Source organism: Prionailurus bengalensis, chromosome A3 (genome assembly GCF_016509475.1).
Source record: "Prionailurus bengalensis isolate Pbe53 chromosome A3, Fcat_Pben_1.1_paternal_pri, whole genome shotgun sequence".
NCBI lineage: Eukaryota > Metazoa > Chordata > Mammalia > Carnivora > Felidae > Prionailurus > Prionailurus bengalensis.
In genome coordinates, this window is record NC_057354.1 from 20,968,634 (window position 1) to 20,988,947 (window position 20,314).

The following is a 20,314-nucleotide window of genomic DNA, read 5'->3' on the forward strand; positions in this document are numbered from 1 at the left end:
GGACCCATCTCACTCAAGGGGAAACAGTCACTTGTCCAAGGTCACCCAGCAAGCATGCGGGAGAGTCAAGGTTCAAACCCCGGCTCTATTTCAGTCCTTGTCCACCGGCTCCCCCCGACCTTCTCCCAAGTCCTGGCCCGAAAGGCTGACAGGACAGGGGCAGGACAGAGCCCTGGGGCTCTCTGGCAGAATCTGGTTTTTGGCCCAGTGGTTCCCACACGAGATCTTGAGATGCCCTGCAGAATTACCCGGGGAATCACCGAAATACATTGCAGCTTCCTGGGCTCCGCTCCAGACCTCCTGAAACACAGTCTCTGGGCGTGCGGCTTTGGATTATGTATTCTGAACCCACGCCCCATGTGATTCTGGTACAGATCAGCGCTGGGGACCCACTGTACTCGGCTGGCACTCCCTTCTCCTCTGGGCACCATCACTGATCAGGCTGTGGCCACTCGATGTTCCCCGCGGCTCAGTCAGATGTGCGATAATTTAAAATTGAACGTTGTCTTTTCTGTGTGTCTACAGAACCTGAGCGGACTGGAAAGCCTTCCAGGGCAGGAAAGAACCCTCAGAACAGCATATAGAGAAATGGCCATATTCCTAGGAAAAACACGGCCACGTGGTGCCCCTCAAAGCAGGTTCTGTCCTGAAGAAAAGCATGTAAATAACATTTGAGAGGCAGGGCCAAGGAAGCAAGTATGCTTTTTTTTTTTTTTTTTTTTTTTTAATAGCAAAAGAAACCAAAAATGGCAACGAAACCCAAAGAGAGTAGAGGAGATGAATGTAAACTCATGGACCCACAGAGACAGAAAAAAAAAGAGATTAAAAAAAAGAGAATGCTACCCTGATACAAAGCCAGACCAAGACCCTCCAGGAAATGGAAACTACTGACCCATATCCCTTGTGAACACGGATGCAAAAATCCTCAACAAAATACTAGCAACCCCCACTCAGCAGCCTGTTAAAAGGATTCACACCAAGACTGATCGGGATTGTTCCTGCAATGCAAGAAAGGTGAGCTTTTATGTCGTGTGCTAATGTTTTGGGGGGGAAACCACAGGGAGAGACAGATTGAAAAGGGACAAGAGCAGGTGGGGGAGAGGGGACAGTGGGTGACGGGCAGGGAGGAGGGCACTTGTTGGGATGAGCACTGGGTGTTGTATGGAAACCCATGTGACAATAAATTATATTAAAAAGAGAGAGAGAGAGAGACAAGAGTGGGAAAGGAACACAGAGGTGGAGGGAGGAAGGGAACTGGGGGCCAGAGGAAGAGAGAGAGAAACAGAGACAGAGGTGAAGGGAGGGCATGGGGAGAAAGAGAGATACACGAGGCACCACAAGAGACAGAGAAAATGGCACCACAGGAGGAAAAGGAAAGATGGAGCGGCGGGGGGGGGGGGGGGGGGGGGGAAGGGGTGTGGAAGGCAGAAACAAAACAAATAGAAAACCACCAAAGGCAGAGGGGAGGCTGTCCCTGGGGAAGAGAGGGTCACGTACTACTGAACGAGGATCTTCACCAGGTTGATGTGACCGCAGGTGGCCGCGGCATGCAGGGGCGTCCACAGCTCGTTGTCCTTGGCATTCACGTTGGCACCATGGGAAAGGAGCAGCTTGACAATTTCCTCAAAGTTGTCGATGCAGCACTGCGGGGGGTGAGGGGGGACACGGGGTCAGCTTCAGCGGGGCCCCGGCCCTTGCGGGGTTCCCGTCGAGAGGCCACAAGAAGGACAGTGCAGCCAAACTGTCTGCATTTGAATCAAGTTGCATTACTCACACACTGTGTGACGCTGGGCAAGCCACATAGCCTCTCTGAGCCTCGGTTTCCCCACGAGAAAGTTAATAACATTCAAGATAAAAATGTAAGTGAAATATAAAAAATCCAAGGGGCAGCGAGACAATATTTTGTGAGTGGTGGAAACGAAACAAAATTTTGAATGAGGCTTCAAAATCTTGCTCTTTTTTAAGCCCCAAGTAACCAAGCCTTCCCCCCACCCCCGCAAAGAACCCTCCTCCACATCAGGGCTCTGGGGACCCTGACAGAGTCCCTGAAAGGACACAGCCAGGTTTATGCTCTGGCCTGTCCACATTTAGGTCAGCCCTGGGGACAGGGAAGGCTCAGGAACCCGTAGCCCCCCAGGGAGACAAAGACCTCTGACAGCCACCAGAGCCCTCAAACTCCAGGGACAGAGAGTGAACGATTCCAAGGGGACAGGGGGGGCCTCAAGCCAGGGCCCTGAGAGGACAGAGGCGAGGATAGAGGAGGAAGAAGACAGGGAGTCACTCTATAGACCGGGATGGAGAAGCCAGCAGGGGACAAAGCAGGCATCTGTGCTCAGTGCTGCCCCATCCAGGGAAGGGCTTGGTCCCCGTGCAATGGGAGACGTGGCAGAGTTATACTCAGAGGAGCAACATAATCAGACTTGTTTAAAAAAAAAAAAAACCCTTCCTCTCGGTGCATGTGGAGAACAGACTGCATGTGAGCACTTTTTGAGGAGGAGAAGGACAGGGAGAAGCTATGGCAAAATCATCCAGTTAAGAGACGATGGTGGCTGGGCCGACAGGACTATCTGTGGACATGGGGAGAAGTGACTGGATGCCAGCAGAAAGATCAGGGGCACTTTTGGGAGCCCATGGCCCTACGTGGCAATGGGGCTGGGGATAGGGTGGTACCATGGCCCCCCACCCCATCCCCGGCAGAGCCAGGGTTCAGTGCCAGAAGGACGTGCGGGAAAAGAGCAACCATTTGTGCGGATAATGCCAGAGATCTCTTTCCAGCCTGTATAGAGTTGGCTGGGTCTGAGGGCATCTCTCCAGACAAGTGGGGCAGAGGTGTGACCCCAGAGGGGTGTGCCTCAGGTGGTGGAGAGAACCATGCAGTGGCACAGCACGGCCAGCAGAGGGAGCCAAAGGCACTGGAGGGAGGCAGTGGGGACCTACAAGGGGCCCCTGTCGCTGGGAGCTGGGTCTGGGGAGTTCCTGTCCACAGCAGGAGCAGGTCAGCCCCTGGTGTCAGGGGACAGCCGGGCCAGAGAACCCGCCCTTAGGGCTACAGAAAACGTGAGGACGGGGTAGCGGAGGAGCTCAGGTTGAAAGGGGAAGGGACTGCGCACCCAGAATTGCAGCCTTACGAGGGGGATGCCCAGGGACTGGACCAGCCTGCACCTCCGAGGCTCGGCCAGACGAAGGGCTGGGTTTGGGGTGCACGCTGGGGCGGTAGGTGGTGGGGTGGGCAGGCCTCCTCCCCTACATTCCCCAAGGTGGGAAATGGCACCTGCGGTTGGATGACTCCTCCCGCCCCCTCACTGCCCACATCCAATCTCTCATGGGGTGTGGATGCCGCCTTCTAAATCACTGCCCCCAGCCCCACTGCCCTGATGCGGCTTCATCATCTCTCCCCGCCTCCCCGTCGCCCCCCTTCCCACACCCTCAACCCACAGAGCTCCTCCTCGTCAATCCATGAGTCCCAGTTTACAAGCCCCGAAGGTTCCCTGTTGCCAAGGGGAGGAGAGCCACACGCCTTTACCAGGCGTGCGAAGGCGCTTCCAGCCTGTGTTGGATGCAGCCGCAGTGACACAGCAGTGACAGCCGGGCAGTGGCAATAACAGCCTGTCACGTTATCAAATAACCCCGGCTGGTGCTTTCTGAGGTGCCGCTAGGGCCACCTCGCTAACTTTTGGCCACAGACGACCTTATTCAATCCTCAGAGCAATACTCCGAGTGCCGCACAGCCCCGCGAGGCTAGCGTCCTGCACAGTGCAGATGCACAGGACATCCCATCACCCTAGAAAATTCTACTAGACAGTGCCGGCCCTGAGCCTCGGCTTCCTGGGCTATAAAATGGGAACCATAATATTTCAAAGGGCTGTTGAGAGGATCAACTACACTTCACATAAGTGGCTCTGCACAGAAGCCAACGAGGTGACAAATTTCAATAACGATAATGCCGTCTAATATTTATGCAGCGTCAGGAGACGCTTGAAGGGCTGTCATGCGTATTCGTTTAATCCTCCCAACGGCCCAGTGAGGTGGGTACTTACTATTTTACGGATGAGGAAAGCGAGGCACAGAGAGCTTACGTAACTTGCCCAAGATCACACAGCTAGAATTAGTGGGTGAATGAAGCCCTGCGGAGCGGAAGAGAAGCCAAAAGGACAGATAGGAAGCCACTGGGCTGATGGCTGGGGGTGGGGCTTGCCCCTGGGGCTCACGGGTAGGGCAGCGGCCAGTCTCCGTCCATCCCTGCCTGCCCTCGTGAGCTCATGGAGACGCTCTCGGGGAGAGAGCTTGGGGTTCAGGCAGCCTGGGCTCCCACCTGCCAGACCGCGTGCAAGTCCACCTGCTCAGAAACTTGGGCCAGGGCACCGGGAGACTTCCGTGTGTTCAAGTCAGCACGCACATATCGAGCACTGACTGTATACCAGCACGGGGAAAGATGGTAGGACGTACCAATGGGCAGGAGACATGGGCTCTGTCTGGATAGAGGGAGGCCAGCATCGAATGGCTAAAATGGCTACCGGAGCAGGTGCTCAGAAGAAAAGGACACTATACGATAGCACAGCTCTCAGGCTCTTGCTGCACACGGGGGCTAATCAGGGCACACCCCCACACGCCATGGGAAACGTGGTGGGAGGAGCCAGTGTGTGGAAGGAACAGAAAAGCCATGCGGCTGGAGCCGGGAGAGGCAGGGAGCATGGAGCACTGGTCAGGGGCCAGGCCTCGAGGCACCATGTGGGAGGACACCAAGAGTGCTTTGAGTAACATCAGACTTCTGGCCCGAGCGTCCCCGAGGCCACCGCGGGAAGAACGAAACACGGCAGGGCAACTGAATGCCGGGGCCCAGCTAGGAGGCTCTGGCAGCACCCAGCTGAGTGATGACAGCGAGAACGGCCCCTCTCGGGCCAAGGGGGGGCTGGCCCATCGCGCCGCCCCGGAAAGGATGTGGGCCACGAGGGCACCTGGTTCACGGCCACGGACCACGGCTGTGCGACCCCAGGCGGCTCACGTGGCCTCCTGTCAATCACCCTTCCCACCAGGGTGGACGGAGGCCTCGGTGGGTGCGAACAAACATGCTCCGTAAACCTCAAGCTCAGAACAAACTTGCTTTGTCTGTCGAGCCCTTCGCTGGGCAGAGAGGACGCGGTGACAAAGGCTCCCTGTGCCGGGAGGCTGTGCGTGTGCCGCACGCACGTGTGCCCAGGGGCTCCGTGGGCGTGGCGGTGACAGACACGCGCATCTCCCAAGTAGACAAGAGCCTTTCAGACGAGACAGCTGAGGCTGCCCTTCCTCCCCTCCGCCCTGGGGGTTCTGGGCAGGAAAAGGCCGGGAGATGGCGTGACCGTTCCGCTGGGGCGCAGGGATCCAGGGACCCCAGGTCCAAGGACCTGGCCTTACCTGGTGCAGGGCTGTGAGACCATCCTCATTGCACAGATCAGGGCTGACCTTGTTCTTCAGGAAATAGCGCACTGCAACGGAGGGCAGAGGAGTGAGCAGGTGTGCGGGGGGCCCAGGTAAGACCCACCGCGCCCAGGTCCTGATGCGAACGTCCTGGGCACAGGACGCAAGTGTGACCAGCTCTCCACCATACAGATGAGGAGCTGCTGTGGGGAACCTAGGGGGGATCCGGGAAGGGCAGGGACGCGGCCGCTGCTTCTGCAGGACGGATACCGGCTCAGCACCCCCGGGGGGTGGGAGCAGGGGAAGAGACGAGGTCTCAGGCGCAGAGGGGATGGACGCGGCCCCTCAGCTCTACGCTCACCAGGCCCAGTTCCTAGAACCACAGGCCTGTGGCCTCCCTGGCCCGAGGGTGAACTGAGGTCCACAGGAGGGGGGAGTCTGAGGCCTCCGCCCAGCCTTCTGGCAAGCGGCGACGTCTCCAGCAGGGCAGGAGTCTGGGGGGGGATATGGTCTCAGTCTCTGGAGCTGCCTGTCCACTATGGAGCCAGCAGCCGCATCTGGCTATTACAGCCTTTTAAACTTACACTCGTAAGGATTCAAGAGTCACGTCCTTGGTCACTCTGGCCACATTTCAAGTGCTCAAAAGCCACACGTGGCTACCGTATTAGAAAGTGCCAAAATAGAACGTTTCCATCCTCACAGAAAGTTCTACCGGACAGCGCCGGTTTGGGGCACTATAAATGGAAATGAGCCCCATCGCCAACTGTTAAAAGCCTTCGGTAGTTGGGGCGCCTGGGTGGCGCAGTCGGTTAAGCGCCGACTTCAGCCAGGTCACGATCTCGCGGTCTGGGAGTTCGAGCCCCGCGTCGGGCTCTGGGCTGATGGCTCAGAGCCTGGAGCCTGTTTCCAATTCTGTGTCTCCCTCTCTCACTGCCCCTCCCCCGTTCATGCTCTGTCTCTCTCTGTCCCAAAAATAAATAAACGTTGAGAAAAAAAAAATTAAAAAAAAAAAAAAAAAAAAAAAAAAAAAAAAAAAGCCTTCGGTAGCTCCCAAGTGCTCTGGGAACAAAGTCCAAAACCCCTCCTAAGACATACGGTGTTCGCATGATGGGCTCCCTCCTGCAGGCCTCCATCTTGCACAGCCCAGGGGGCACCGTTCATACCGCCATCTATAAGACCGGCACCCCCTGGAACAGTGCGCAACTTGCTCAGCGGTACATGGTGCTCCTACCTACCTACCTCTCCAGTCTCATTCCTTAAACTCCAAACACCTTCCACAATGGTCTCTCATCAGTTACAGGGTCACCTTGCATCCTCTGGTCTCTGAGCTTCTGCATAGCCTGTTCCCACTGCCTGGAAGACTCACTCATCCATCCACGCGTCCCTTCATTCATCCACCCATCCGCTATCCATCCATCCAGCTTCATTCATACATCTGCCCCTAACACGCACGCCCGCAGACACACACACACACACACACACAATCTGCCTCACTCCTCAACCTTCAGGTCTCAGCTCAAACTCCCCAGACGAGGCACTCCCCTGTTAACATACACCCACATTCCTCTGAATCTAGTTTATAGCCTTTCACAACCGAAATTACATAACTATCTGGGTCATTAGGGGCTTTGGGTCTGTCTGCCGTAGGACACTAAGCCCCAAAAGGGCAGGACGGTGACCTGGCACTTACTGTTCCTTCCCCGAGGCCTGGCACACGGTAAGTCCTCAGCCACTCTTCCTGGACCATGGCCTAATCGGCAGCCCCCTAGCTCAGCCCAAGGACACAGCCTCCCCGGCTCTGAGCAAATCAGACCACCCTGCAGTGGTGACCCCCACAGCCTCGGGGCAGGTAAGAGTTATGGCAAGATCACTGATCACCGAGGCCCAGCCTGCCGATCCAGGGGCCAGTGGAGAGCCCGTAGGGCTGGCTGGTGGCCTTTGGGAGAGCAGAAGTGGCCATGGTGCCCCTGTACAGGACGGATTCTGGGAAGGTTCTGCTTATACGAGGCAAGCCATCAAGTCCCGCGGGGAGCGCCGGGGTGGGGGTGGGGGGGACCAGGCTCCCTGTCCAGAAGACACTCTTGGAGACAGAAATGAAACACCAGCTGCCAAAAACAGCGTCCGTGTGCAGGAATTATTGGGAACCCAAGATGAGGAATCACTCCCATGGCGGGCAGTTATTTTCAGCCCAAGAGGTACGAAGCATCACCCCCATCTCCACGGAGCCCTTCGCATGTATGAGCCACGGTGTCCTTGGAAGTGTGCTCTGCCCCAGCTGGGAGCCTGGCTCTGGGCACAGCTCACGGGAGCAAAGAGCCCACGGCCCGCGCCCAGGGCGCGACCGGGCTGTCCTGCCTCCAGTTCAGCAAGAAAAAGGATTCTTACATCCACAGTGCCTCCTTACTGAGCTCTTCCTGTGCCCCCAGGTCCGTGCAGAACCACCTTCCTTCATGGGGCTCCTGTCTGTAACGATTCCCCTCGTGGAGAAGAAGAGACAAAGGGTCATAGTCACAGGAGACCAAGCAGAGGAAAGCAGGTCCTCCGACTCCGAGGCCCTGACTGTTGACCACGGGGCTGCTCCCCTCTGCCCCTGAGGCCAGTGGGAACCAGCACTAACAGAGTGATCCACACACAGGACGGAAGAAACACTGCAGGTCCTGGGGGCACAGTCAGGTCTTTCAGAACCGTGTTAACTGCGAACTTGCACCTCTCACTTCCTGTTTAAACCCTCTCATGGCTCCCCACGGCTCTTAGAATGAAGTTCAAAATCCTTTCGTGGCCTTCACCCGGGGTGGGCACACGGGCCAACTCTGGCAGGCAGCCTGTTTCTGTAGATCAGGTTGTTTATTGGAACAAGAAACATTTATCTGCATATCGCCAATGACTGCTTTCATCCTGAAACAGCACAGTTGAGTCACAGAGCGGAGACTGTATGGACCACACAGTCTAAAATATTTACTCTCTGGCCCTTTGCAGAAAATGTTTGCTGGGCTTCAAGGTCCTGCATGGTGGGGTCCCGCCTACAGGGCTACCACCTTGCACAATTCCCAGGCTGCATTCCTCTCATCATGGTCTATGGGAATGGCTTCCTCTGGAGTTGTGCAGTGTGCAGCTTGCTCAGCTGTACCCGGCAGTCCTGTCTCCCTACCCCTCCAGGCTCATCTCCCGAAAGCTACTACCACCATTTTTTTTAATTTTTTTAATGTTTATTTATTTTTGAGAGAGAGAGAGACAGAGGGTGAGCAGGGGAGGTGCAGAGAGAGAAGGAGACATAGAATCTGAAGCAGGCTCCAGGCTCCGAGCTGTCAGCACAGAGCCCAACGCGGGGCTAGAACTCACGGGACGTGAGATCATGACCTGAGCCCAAGTCGGACGCTCAACCGACTGAGCCACCCAGGCGCCCCTTATTTTTAAAACACAAATAAAAAAACAACCACTAAGCTCCCGCCTGGTCCCGCCAGGCGCCGGGTGCTGGGGATGAAACCGTCAACATCTCGCATTTCTCAAAAGCTCCTGGCCTGGCTGTAAAAGACAGAAGCATCTCTCTCGAGGGAGCTCCAAGCCTCTGCTGGCTCAAGGACCGCAATGAGGTGGTCCCCACCGCCCCCCCTGCAAGCAAGGTCCCCCTGAGATGGCAAGGAGGTGGCTCCCACCCTCCTCTCCTGTATTCCTGCTCCTGGCACCCACCCTGTTGCTCCGCCCACACCTCCCTGGCAATCTGGCTGGAATCTGGGCCAAGCAGGGCCGTCTGCTCCCCTCCATCTCCAGCTGTAGCGAGTGAGGCTGAAGGGACCCATCTCGGCAGGAAGCTGGTGGCGGCCGCCTTTGCCGGGAGAAATCACTGCTGATGAGCTGGTGGTTTTTCTGCCACCTGACCCACTCTACCCCCCAGAGCAGACGGCCTGACCTCGAGCTGGTCTGTGTGGCACCTGCTCCCGGCCCTGGACGGAAGGACAGAGGTGTCTGTCCACCGAGGCGGACCTTGGGCAATCCACACTTGCGGGGGGGCGCTCTGGGGCTGAGCAGCTGCCGCCCGGCCATGTGACTTGCACAGTCATGTCTGTGGGGCACCCACTCACCGGCCCTCCTCCCCCTTCCCCGCCCCCTCTCACCTCCTTTTCCACCCAGCGCCCAGCAACGAGGCCACATCCTTCCACGGCCTCCGAGGCACCGCGTGATGCAGTCTCTGCCCCTCCCCGAATCCCTCGGTGACCGATTCAGTGGCCGCTGGCTTCTTTCATTTACCAAATCAAAATGAAAGAAAACAAAAACAGAGCTCCTCCCGGCTTTTACACGTGCAGGTTCCTGTGGCTGGAGCCCTCCTTCTTCTCACCCTTGGGCCAGCGAACTCTTCTTCAAACCTCAGATTCCAGCTGAAACGTCACCTCCTCTGAGAGGCCTTCCCTGATCACCCCAGTCTCGGGCAAGTTGCCTGAGTTACCCACTCCCATAGTACCTTGCATTTCTGCATTTCAGCTCCACAGCAGTGCCTCTCCCGGTTTGTGAATACAGGCTGATTAGTCTACAATGATTATACAACTCTTTCTTTAGTTTTTTGGGCTCCGCGAGGGAGCCCGGCTCCTAGCTCCAGGGGCTCCAGAAATTATTGTAGCAAAAGCACCAGAAATCCGCTCCCTCAGCAAATTTCTAGTTTTCGATTATTATTTTTTAAATGTTTATTTATTTATCTTGAGAGAGAGAGAGAGAGAGAGAGAGAGCAGGCGGGGGGCGGAGAGAGAGGGGGAGACAGAGAGAATCCCAAGCAGGCTCCATGCTGTCAGCACAGAGCCCGACGGAGGGCTCGATCTCAGGAACCGTGAGATCATGACCTGAGCTGAAATCAAGAGTCGGACACTCAACCAACTCAGCCACCCAGGCGCCCCAATAAAGCATTCACTATAGTCGCTATGCTGTGCATTAGATCCCATATAACGAACTGAAACTTTGTGCCCTTTGGCCAATATCTAAAAAAAAAAAAAAAAAAAAGGTAACTATATAGGGAGATGGGTATGTGAATTAGCTTCACTCTATTAATCATTTCTCTCTCTAGATCAACATCCTGTGGTATATCTTACATATATTCAATTTTTATTTAAAAATAAAAATTTTAGGGGCGCCTGGGTGGCTCAGTGGGCTGGGCATCCCACTTCAGCTCAGGTCACGATCTCGCAGCCAGTGAGTTCGAGCCCCGCGTCGGGCTCTGGGCTGACAGCTCCAAGCCTGGAGCCTGTTTCGGATTCTGTGTCTCCCTCTCTCTCTGACCCACCCCGTTCATGCTCTGTCTCTCTCTGTCTCAAAAATAAATAAACGTTAAAAAATTAAAAAAAAAAAATTTAAAAAGCAAGTCTATTGTGTGAATGGACGAAGGAAGGAAGCGAGGGAGGAAGGGAAGATTGCTCGGGGGGAGGGGGGAGGGGGGAGGGGGGAGGGGGGAGGGGGGGAGGGGAGGGCCCACAGAGCTGCTTGCCCCTGGGACCAGGGAACCCTGGGGACATGCGTACAGCCCTGCACACACCACAGGGCGTGTGACTCAGGAACTGAAAAGTCACAATACGGATTTTATACAGAAATGAAGCAGCAAATATCCCTCCCTGAGCCTCCACTGGCAATGCAGCCGGACCCGGCAGCTGACTGCAGGCGTCCTTCAGGCCACTCCCAGGCCGGGCGCGGACACCCATCAGTCCCCTCCTGCCCAGGGTCCCAGACCTCACGCCCTCTGCCTGACACCTTCCGTTGCTCTTTGTGCAGCCAGCCCTAACCGTGCCGGGCACGGCGTTAAGCACTTTGTCTTTCAATCCGTTAGTCCTCCTGATCCAGTATGAGGATTAACGACCGACTAGTATCACCTGCCCGCTATTATTGCCCCCAATTCACAGATGGGAAAACTGAGGCTCAGTCTTGAGCAAGGGAAAGGACTTGTCCAAGGGCACGTGTCTGGGAACGGCAGAGCTCGGACTTCTGACCTCGGCTGGCTGCCTCCAAAATCTGAACGCTTCACCGCTTGGCTAAAATTGTGGCCACACAAGGGCCCGGGCAGGAACGTGGACGGCAGAGAGAGGAGCAGGGTGAAGGCAGCAGAGAGCCACAGACAGGATGAAAAGCCAGAAGGGCCGGGACCATCGCCGGTCATTCAGTGTTCAGTACTCTGGTTAATGAAGACAGTGATCCGTGATAGTCATCACAGCGACTCTCTTAGTGCAGCCTGCAGACGGGGACGCGGTGGCACAGAGGTTAACACTTAGCCTGAGGTCCCGTGACAGGTGAGTGGCAGCTCTGGGGTAGACACAGAAGCCTGAGCTCCAATGCATCCTCTGTCCATCTCCCTGTGCACCTCCGTTCTAGGCAGACCTCCCCACCCGATGCCAGGCACGCGGGAGGCACACGGCCAGCTGCGACGCCAACCCACTGGGCTGCTCCCCCTCCACAGAGTCTCCCGGGGTCCAGCACGTGCAGCCTGGTCCAACCAGCTCCTCCACCTGCCCTCCCGGTCCCCCCCTTCCCAGGGTGCTGTCGGGGTGGCCGGGCGCCCAGCCTGCTGCTCAGACACTGCCAGGAGGACCAGCGCTCTCAGAAAGGTTGTCCTGGGCCCTCAATGCGCCACGCCTCCAAAATCACTCGACTGCAACCTCTCCACCCACCACTGCCCCCTCTCCCTGGTGCAGAAACAGCCAGAGATAGCTGCTTCCAGGGAAGCCCAGCCGCCCCAAGGCTGGGGGTAGAGATTCAGTCAAGTTTAATGGTGGCTTCTGCAGGGGCTGGTGCAGCCCGTCCCATTGCTGGCCGGTTCACCCCAAGATGCCGGACGGTGACTCAGCCGCAGTGGAGGGTGGGCAAGGCAGACCTGGGCTTCCCTCAAAGCCACATCCCCAAGTGCAGGCCCCAGGAGCCAGGCCTTGTTCTTCCCCAGGGAGCCTCTCTCCAGGACCCATCTGGGAAGAAAAAAGGGCAGACGATAACAGGGTTGGCAAGGAGGAAGGGACTCCGGAACCCTTGTATGTTGCTGGTGGGAATGTGAAATGGGGCGGCCGCCGAGAAGTCTGGCAGTGGCTCAGAAAGTAAATACAGAGTCGCCAAGTGGTCCAGTGATTCCAATCCTGGGTATAGACCCAGGAGCAATAAACACAAGTGTCCCCACAAAAACTTGCCCACAAACGTTTATTAGGAACAGTATTTATAATTGCCCAAGAGTGAAAACACGCAGATGTCCAGCAATGGATAAGGAAATAAGTAAAATGGGTTTGTTCATAGTGGAATATTACGCGGCTATGAAAAAGAATGAAATGCTGACACATGCCACAGCATGGATGAATCCCGAGAACATCACACCAAGGGAAGGAAGCCAGACGCAAAAGGCCACGTGTTGTATGATTCCATTTGTATGAGATTTTCAGAGTAGGCAAACCCATAACGACAGAAAATAGATCAGTGGCTGCCAAGGGCTGAGGGCAAGGGGCCCTGGGATGTGACCGGCTAATGGTACGGGGTTTCATTTGGGGTGATAACAATTTTCTGGAATTAGACAGTGGTAATGGTTGCACAACCTTATGAATATACTAAAGACCACAGATTGCACACTTTAATGTTTATTTATTTTGAACTGGGCGGGTGGCGGGGGGGAGCGTGAGCAGGGGAAGGGAAGAGAGAGAGGGAGAGAGACAGAATCCCAAGTTATCACCACAGAGCCCGACGCGGGGCTCGATCTCACGAACCACAGATCATGACCCGAGCCAAAATCAAGAGTCAGACGTTTAGCCGACTGAGCTGCCCAGGCATCCTTTGCACACTTTAAACAGGTAAATTTTGGGGCGCCTGGGTGGCGCAGTCGGTTAAGCGTCCGACTTCAGCCAGGTCACGATCTTGCGGTCCGTGAGTTCGAGCCCCGCGTCAGGCTCTGGGCTGATGGCTCGGAGCCTGGAGCCTGTTTCCAATTCTGTGTCTCCCTCTCTCTCTGCCCCTCCCCCGTTCATGCTCTGTCTCTCTCTGTCCCTAAAATAAAAACGTTGAAAAAAAAATTAAAAAATAAATAAATAAACAGGTAAATTTTGTGGTATGTGAGTGATATTTCAATTAAAAAAAAATAGGGAGAGGGGGCGCCTGGGTGGCTCAGTTGGTTAAGCGCCCGACTTCAGCTCAGGTCATGATCTCATGGTTCGTGAGTTCGAGCCCCACGTCGGGCTCTCTGCTGACGTCTCAGAGCCCGGAGCCTGTTTCAGATTCTGTGTCTCCCTCTCTCTCTCTGCCCTCCCCTGCTCGTGTTCTCTCTCTCTCTCTCTCTCTCTCTCTCAAAAATAAATAAACGTTAAAAAAAAAAAAGAGGAAGGGGCTCTAAGGTGGTCTTGAGCACCCTGCTGAGAGCTCGTTCCCCTGCCAGCCTGGGGGTTCCACGAGGTGAGGACAGTATCTGTCTCATCCATTACTGTACACACGGTGCCTAGGACAGTACCTGGTAAACAATAGGTGTTTGATTCTTACTTAAAACAGGGAAAGAAAGAAGGAGGCCACTGGCCACTTGATCCCTCCAGGGCCCTGCATGATCTGGCCTCTGCCCACCTCTGCTGGCATCTTCCCTCCTAACCACCCGGACCCTTCCAGGACCACCATGTACCACCCTCTCTTGACTCTCGTGCCCTTCTCATGGGCTATCCCTCTGCCTGACTTTCTCAGCCTTCACTTCATGGTTAATTCTTAACCGGGTTTCAGGTTAAATGTCTCAGCTTAAATGTCACTTCCTCTGTGACGCTGACACCGAGGCTGGGGGAGGCACCCTTCTCATGCGCTTCCTGTTCCCTCGCCCAAACACTTAACACTATGATGTATTTGTGCATGCATTTGTCTGTGTTTTTACTAGACCAGGAGGTCTAGTGAAAGGGCTGGCGGGGTAGGAGAGTAGGAACCGTAAACTTTTTAGCTACTATGAGATGGTTTGGGATCCCAGTCAATATCTGATGACTGCGGTGGTAAAGAGAGCCTGCTCGGTCTCTACCCAAGCCTCAGAACTGGCCAGAGCACCCTCTCCTGGGCTGGTCTATACTTCGTGCTCTGAACAAAAATGCTCCCAGGCCAGGCCATAGACATTTTAATCTCAGAGAGAATCTTCATTCCTTGACTTATACAAAGAGGCTGGTTTCTCTCTTAGCATCCCCGATACCTTCAAAACTAGGAAGGCAAGATGGCCAAGGGCATGTCAGGCATGTAGCTATAATATTTTCTTTTCTAGAACCTCCATGCCCAAGACACATGGTCATGCTGGACAGAAGTTGTTGACAGGGACTCGCATCAGCTACCCAGAAGCCTCTGCACATGTGTCACTTGTATCTAGTATTAGATGTGCGCAGGAAAAGGGATTGCAGACCCTTTAGAATGCCAACTCTGTGCAGGCAAATCCTGTCTGTCTTCTTATCTGGAATATCCAGCACCTAGAGTAAGAGCTCAACAAGTAGTTGTTGAGAGAATTAACAAATAAAAACAATTCTCCTAAGAAAATAAAACTAAAGATACCAGGAAAATCTAAGAAAAATATGTATATGATCCATATGAGCAAAACTACAAAACTCTAATGAATGAAATCAAAGAAAAATAGATGGAGAAATAGTCTATGGTCACGGACAGGAAGATGCAATATTGTCAAAACGTTAGTTCTTTCCAACTTGATCTATAGATTCAATGCCAACCAAAATCTCAGTCAGTGATTTTATTAATACTGACACATCGATTCTAAGATTTATAGAAAAAGACAAAAGCCCCGACACTATATTGAAGAAGAACAAAGTTGGTGTACTGGCACCAGTTGACCTCAAGACTTACCCCTAAAGCTACCGTAATCAAGAAAGTGTGGTATTGGTGGAAGAAGAGACAGACAGATCAACGGAACAGAACAGAGGGCCCAGAAATAGACCCACATGAAGATAGTCAACGTTCATCCATTGCTGGTGGGAATGCAAAATGGTACAGCAGCTTTTGACGGTTTCCTACAAAACTAAACATACCCTTACCGCATAATCCAGTAGTCACACTCCCTAGTATCTACTCTAAGAAGTTGAAAACTATATCCACAAAAGCCTGCACACAACAATTTATAACGGCTTTAGTCATAATCACCAACACTTGGAAGTAACCCAGAGGTCCTTCAGCAGGTAAGCGGGCAAACCATGGTACATCCAGACAATGGAATATTTATCCAGTGCTAAGAAGAAATGAGCTGTCCAGTCATGACAAGACATGGGAGAACCTTAAATGCATATCGCTAAGTGAAAGAAGCCAATGTGAAAAGGCTGCATACTGTGTGATTCCAACTATATGATGTTCTAGAAAAGACAGAACTATGGAGACAGCAAAAAAAAAAAAAATCAGTGGTTGCTAGGAGTTGGGGAGGGGGAGGGATGAATAGGCAAAACACAGGGGATTTTCAGGACACTGAAAACAGTCCGTATGCTACCATAATGATGGATACGCATCATTATACATTATACATTTGTCCAAACCCACAGAATGCACAACACCAAGAGTGAACCCTAATGTAAACCGGGGTCTTTGTGGGCTAATGATAGGTCAGTGTAGGCTCATCAATGGTAACCAAAGTAGCACACTGGTGGGGGTTGTTGATGATGGAGGAGACTACACATGTGTAGTTCCAAGGGGTATATGGAAAATCTCTGTACCTACCCTCCTCATTTTTGCTGTGCGCCTACAACTGTTCTCGGAAAATTCAGTCCAAATAAATAAACAAACAGAAGGCAACCAGGGAAACCTTGATGCAAAATAAGCTGCAGTCAATGCTCGTGACAAACGCAGAGTCTTTCTGAAACGTGGGGGTGGGAGAAGAATAACTTCCTAATGTAGCAGCGGATATTTTACTAGATTTCCTCAAAGGGAGAAAGAACTGAATTTAACTCATCTCATAAGAGAAGACGTGGGTCTGTAAGGTTTCTCCACCAAAGCTACAAAGGCTGTGCCGATTTACTGTTTTCTTTTCAATGTTTATTTATTTTTTATTTATTTTGAGAGAGAGAGAGAGAGAGAGAGAGAGCAAGTGGGGGTGGGGCAGAGAGAAAGATGGGGACAGAATCCTAAGCAGGCTCCGCAGCTTAAAGCGCAGAGCCCGATGTAGGGCTCGAACTCACAAAGCCGTGAGATCATGACCTGAGCTGAAATCAAGAGTTGGACGCTTAACCAACTGAGCCACCCAGGTGCACCTGTGCCTGTTAACACCTCAGACTCAAAGTGAGGGTACCGCCAGTCCGGAAACGTGACCCTGGAACTTCCCCCATTCCATTCATGAACATCCTGGACCCCAACTGTGCCAGGTCCCTGTTCTTCACTAATTCTGCTTCCAGAATTTTCCTGGTACCTCTCCCTGCAGCTTCTCTGGGGATCTGGGAACCTGATCTCCCTTCTGCCCTCCAGAGCCTTGGCCTCCTGGGAACTCTCCAAGGTACCTGTTCTTTTTTTTTCCCCAACCGCCCTCTCTCCCCAAACTCCCTGCACTCCTCTTCGGGACTTCCCCCTGCTGCTGCCCCAATCCCATCGCTCTATCACCTCTCTTCTCTGTCTACTTATTGTTCCTCATTTTTAAAAGTAATTATTTCAGGGGCGCCTGGGTGGCTCAGTTGGTTAAGCGTCCGACTTTGGCTCAGGTCATGATCTCACTGTGCGTTCGAGCCCTGCGTCGGGCTCTGTGCTGACAGCTCAGAGCCTGGAGCCTGGTTCTGATTCTGTGTCTCCCTCTCTCTCTCTCTGACCCTCCCCCGTTCATGCTCTGTCTCTCCCTGTCTCAAAAATAAATAAACGTTAAAAATTAAAAAAAATAATAATTATTTCATATCTCCATGCAAGTAACAGATAAAAATATTCCCAGCTCTACACGCAGGAGCTGCATATACATAAAAACGAAAATGGCTTCACAGCCATCATAATAATATCTAACGTTTACTGAATATTTTCCAAGCGTGAAGAATACCCAGAAGAATACCCAGATGTTACATGTCTCATCCCAGTTAACTATGACAACAATCCTATGACTTAGGTGCTATCATCAGCTCGTTCAACAGGGAACGTCCATGATTTGCTCAAACTCACTTAGCTAATAAGTGTTGAGAACCAATATTAGTGTGGTTGATTCCAGGTACAGCTGGTGTTTCAGGCGTAACTAGTGACAGGAGAGACTCGCCCATATATAACTAAGAATAAAACCCATTCCTATCGATATTTAGTAAGAGGAAACAAGTTGCCTATGAAGGGGGATATTCCTCCAGCTCCCACCCGTCCACTTGGAACCTTCTGTCTGTTTTCCCTGGTTCCACTCTCCTGTCCCATAACCACATCCTTCCCACCCCCCGTCTGTCTGCCTGGCTCTCAATTTTCTCCTAAAGACGATGCATCTTGCTTCTGTCTCTCAGTGCTGTGTCACACAGAACACCAGCAAATCCCACTCTGGGCTTCCACCTGTCTAGCTGAGGAAATTAAACAAGACTTTTGAAATTGTAAAGGGAACCACCGGAGAAACTAAAACCGGGATTTTGTCTTCTATACCAATGGGAAAGATAAAAGAAAACATAGTATTCATTAAAGTCACAGAATGAAAGAACATAGAAACATAAATGTCACAAGGCCTAAGGCAAGATGACCAAAAACCAACTATCTACTACAATAAATGAAATCATCTACCCTCCCCTATAAAGCAGTGAAGATTTGGTTGTCAAAAAGAGAAAAAAAAAAAAACCATTCATCTGTGTGTTGCTTACAAGAGATACATCCCAACAAAATAACAGGGAGCGTAAAAATAAAGGAATGCTCAAAAATAAACCACCAAATGCGAAAACAAAGAAAGTGGGGGTGGCAACATTACTATGGTGCAGAATGGATTTAATTTTTTTTTTCAGTTTATTTATTTATTTATTTATTTTGAGAGAGAGAGAGACAGAGAGAGCAGGGGAGGGGCGGAGAGACAGCAAGAGAGAAAATCCGAGGCAGGCTCTGTGGTGTCAGTGCAGAGCTGGATGTGGGACTTGAACTCACGAGCCGTGAGATCATGGACCTGAGTCGGTCCATAAAACCAAGAGTCGGTCGCTTAACTGACAGAGCCACCCAGGCGCCCCTTAGGGTGGTTTTTTAAAAAGATATTTCAAAACGAAATCATAAACAGAAAGCAGATTAGTGGCTGCCTGGGTCAGCGGTGGGGTGGGGAGAACGAAGCAATTATCAGTTAAGAAAGCCTGTGAATCGCATAACATACCAAGCAAAATCCAGTAAAACAAAAATCGTCCATATATAAGTCAAAACTATGTGGTTTTTTTGGCAAGGAATCTCCAGCACATACACATGCTAAAGATAAGAGGAGGGGTGGCGGAAAAAGATTTATGGACAAGGACGTTCACAGCAGCACTGTTTATATACATTGTTTATAATAAAGAATTACCGGAAGCAACCCAACATCTAAACAATTAGAGACTGATTAGGTAAATTATGGAACATTCATATGATGGAATATTCTGCAGCTCGTATCTTTGAGGAATTTTTAAGGATGTGGGAAATTGCTTGATATATAGTGTAGAATGGAAAGTGAGAGACCAAAACTGTACATTCAATGCAATCTCAATTAGAAAGGAAAAATGCCTTCCACACAGGCACACGCTGCTTATTGGAAAAACAATTAAGATACGAACGGTGGTTATCAGTGACTTTTATTTTATGGTGGCCAGAATTGTCCTAGCATTTAAAAGTACATATGCACTACTTTCATAACCAGAATTTTCTTTTAAAAAAAAAATGTGTTTGAGACAGAGCATGAGTGGGGAGGAGCAGAGAGAGAGGGGGACACAGAATCCAAAGCAGGCTCCAGGCTCTGAGCTGTCAGCCCAGAGCCTGACGCGAGGCTCAAACCCACAAACCGTGAGACCATGACCTGAGCCAAAGTCAGACTCAACCAAGTGAGCCACCCAGGCGCCCCAGTAACCAGAATGTTCCAATTTCACTAAAACACAAAATGATACATTCCACACACCATGAGAGCCAAGCGGTAAGAACCACATTTCTATGAAATTTCTAGGGCAGAAATGAGGTCTCAGCTGGCTGACCCCTTGAGGCAAATGCTGAAGCTGAAATTCCTGTGTTGGGTAGGATGTTAAATAGAAACAATAATAATAATAACCCCTTTGTTTGCATTGTGCAGGGGTCGGCAGACTATGGTCCAATGGCTAACATCGTGCAATTCTGAACTGCTTACAACTTAAGAATGATTCTCTCTCTATATATATTTTTGGCAGTTGGGGGAATAAAATCAAAGAAGCATCATATTTTATGACACAGGAAAATTACATGAAAGCCAAAAATCGGTGCCCGTAAATGAAGTTTAACTGGAACACAGGCTCGTTTGTTTATGCATTGCCTTTGGCTGCTTCCTCTGTCAGAACAGAGACTGGGTGGCCCACGCGGCCGACGGTGTTTCTTATCTGGCCCTTTACAGAAAAAGTTTGCTGATCCCTGGTGCAGGGCTTTTTAGCTCACAAAGCATGCTGAAAACCACAGTCATTTCCCTCCCACAATAAAAGCCTCGTGGTGCCAGGTAGGAGAGGGAGAAATCAACACACATCGAAGGTAGGCCGTTGCATCGTGGCCAGGCGGGCCATGGGCAGATGGGGCTCAATGTCTGCACCTGCTGAGAAACACGGGGGCACAAAGCCCCGAGAGCCTGCTGTCGTCTCTCTCCCCACCAGCTCAGCCCCCGGAGCCCCAACTCAGCCACGCAGCGCAGCCGAGTTTCCTGTTCAGAGCGTGACCTTCTGAAACCGGTGTGGTGGAGGCTGCAGCTGCAGGAAGGAGGGTATTTTTATCCGGGCCCTGCTTCCTGTTTGACGGCTGGGGGGTTTCGTGTGCTGGCGTTCGGTTTTGTCATTTCTGGTACAGACTCAGCACCCTTGCCACA

General features: G+C 52.2%; 1 protein-coding gene across 1 annotated transcript in view; it reads right to left on the reverse strand.

Annotated features, from left to right (window-relative positions):
- PPP1R16B (protein phosphatase 1 regulatory subunit 16B) overlaps nt 1-20,314 on the reverse strand; it is a 100,470-nt gene that overhangs the window by 19,738 nt on the left and 60,418 nt on the right. The window contains exons 3-4 of the mRNA XM_043602382.1: nt 5,392-5,462; nt 1,498-1,643 (exon numbers count right to left, since the gene is read on the reverse strand). Coding sequence (XP_043458317.1) covers nt 1,498-1,643; nt 5,392-5,462 — 217 coding nt within the window. The remainder of the gene's footprint in view (nt 1-1,497; nt 1,644-5,391; nt 5,463-20,314) is intronic.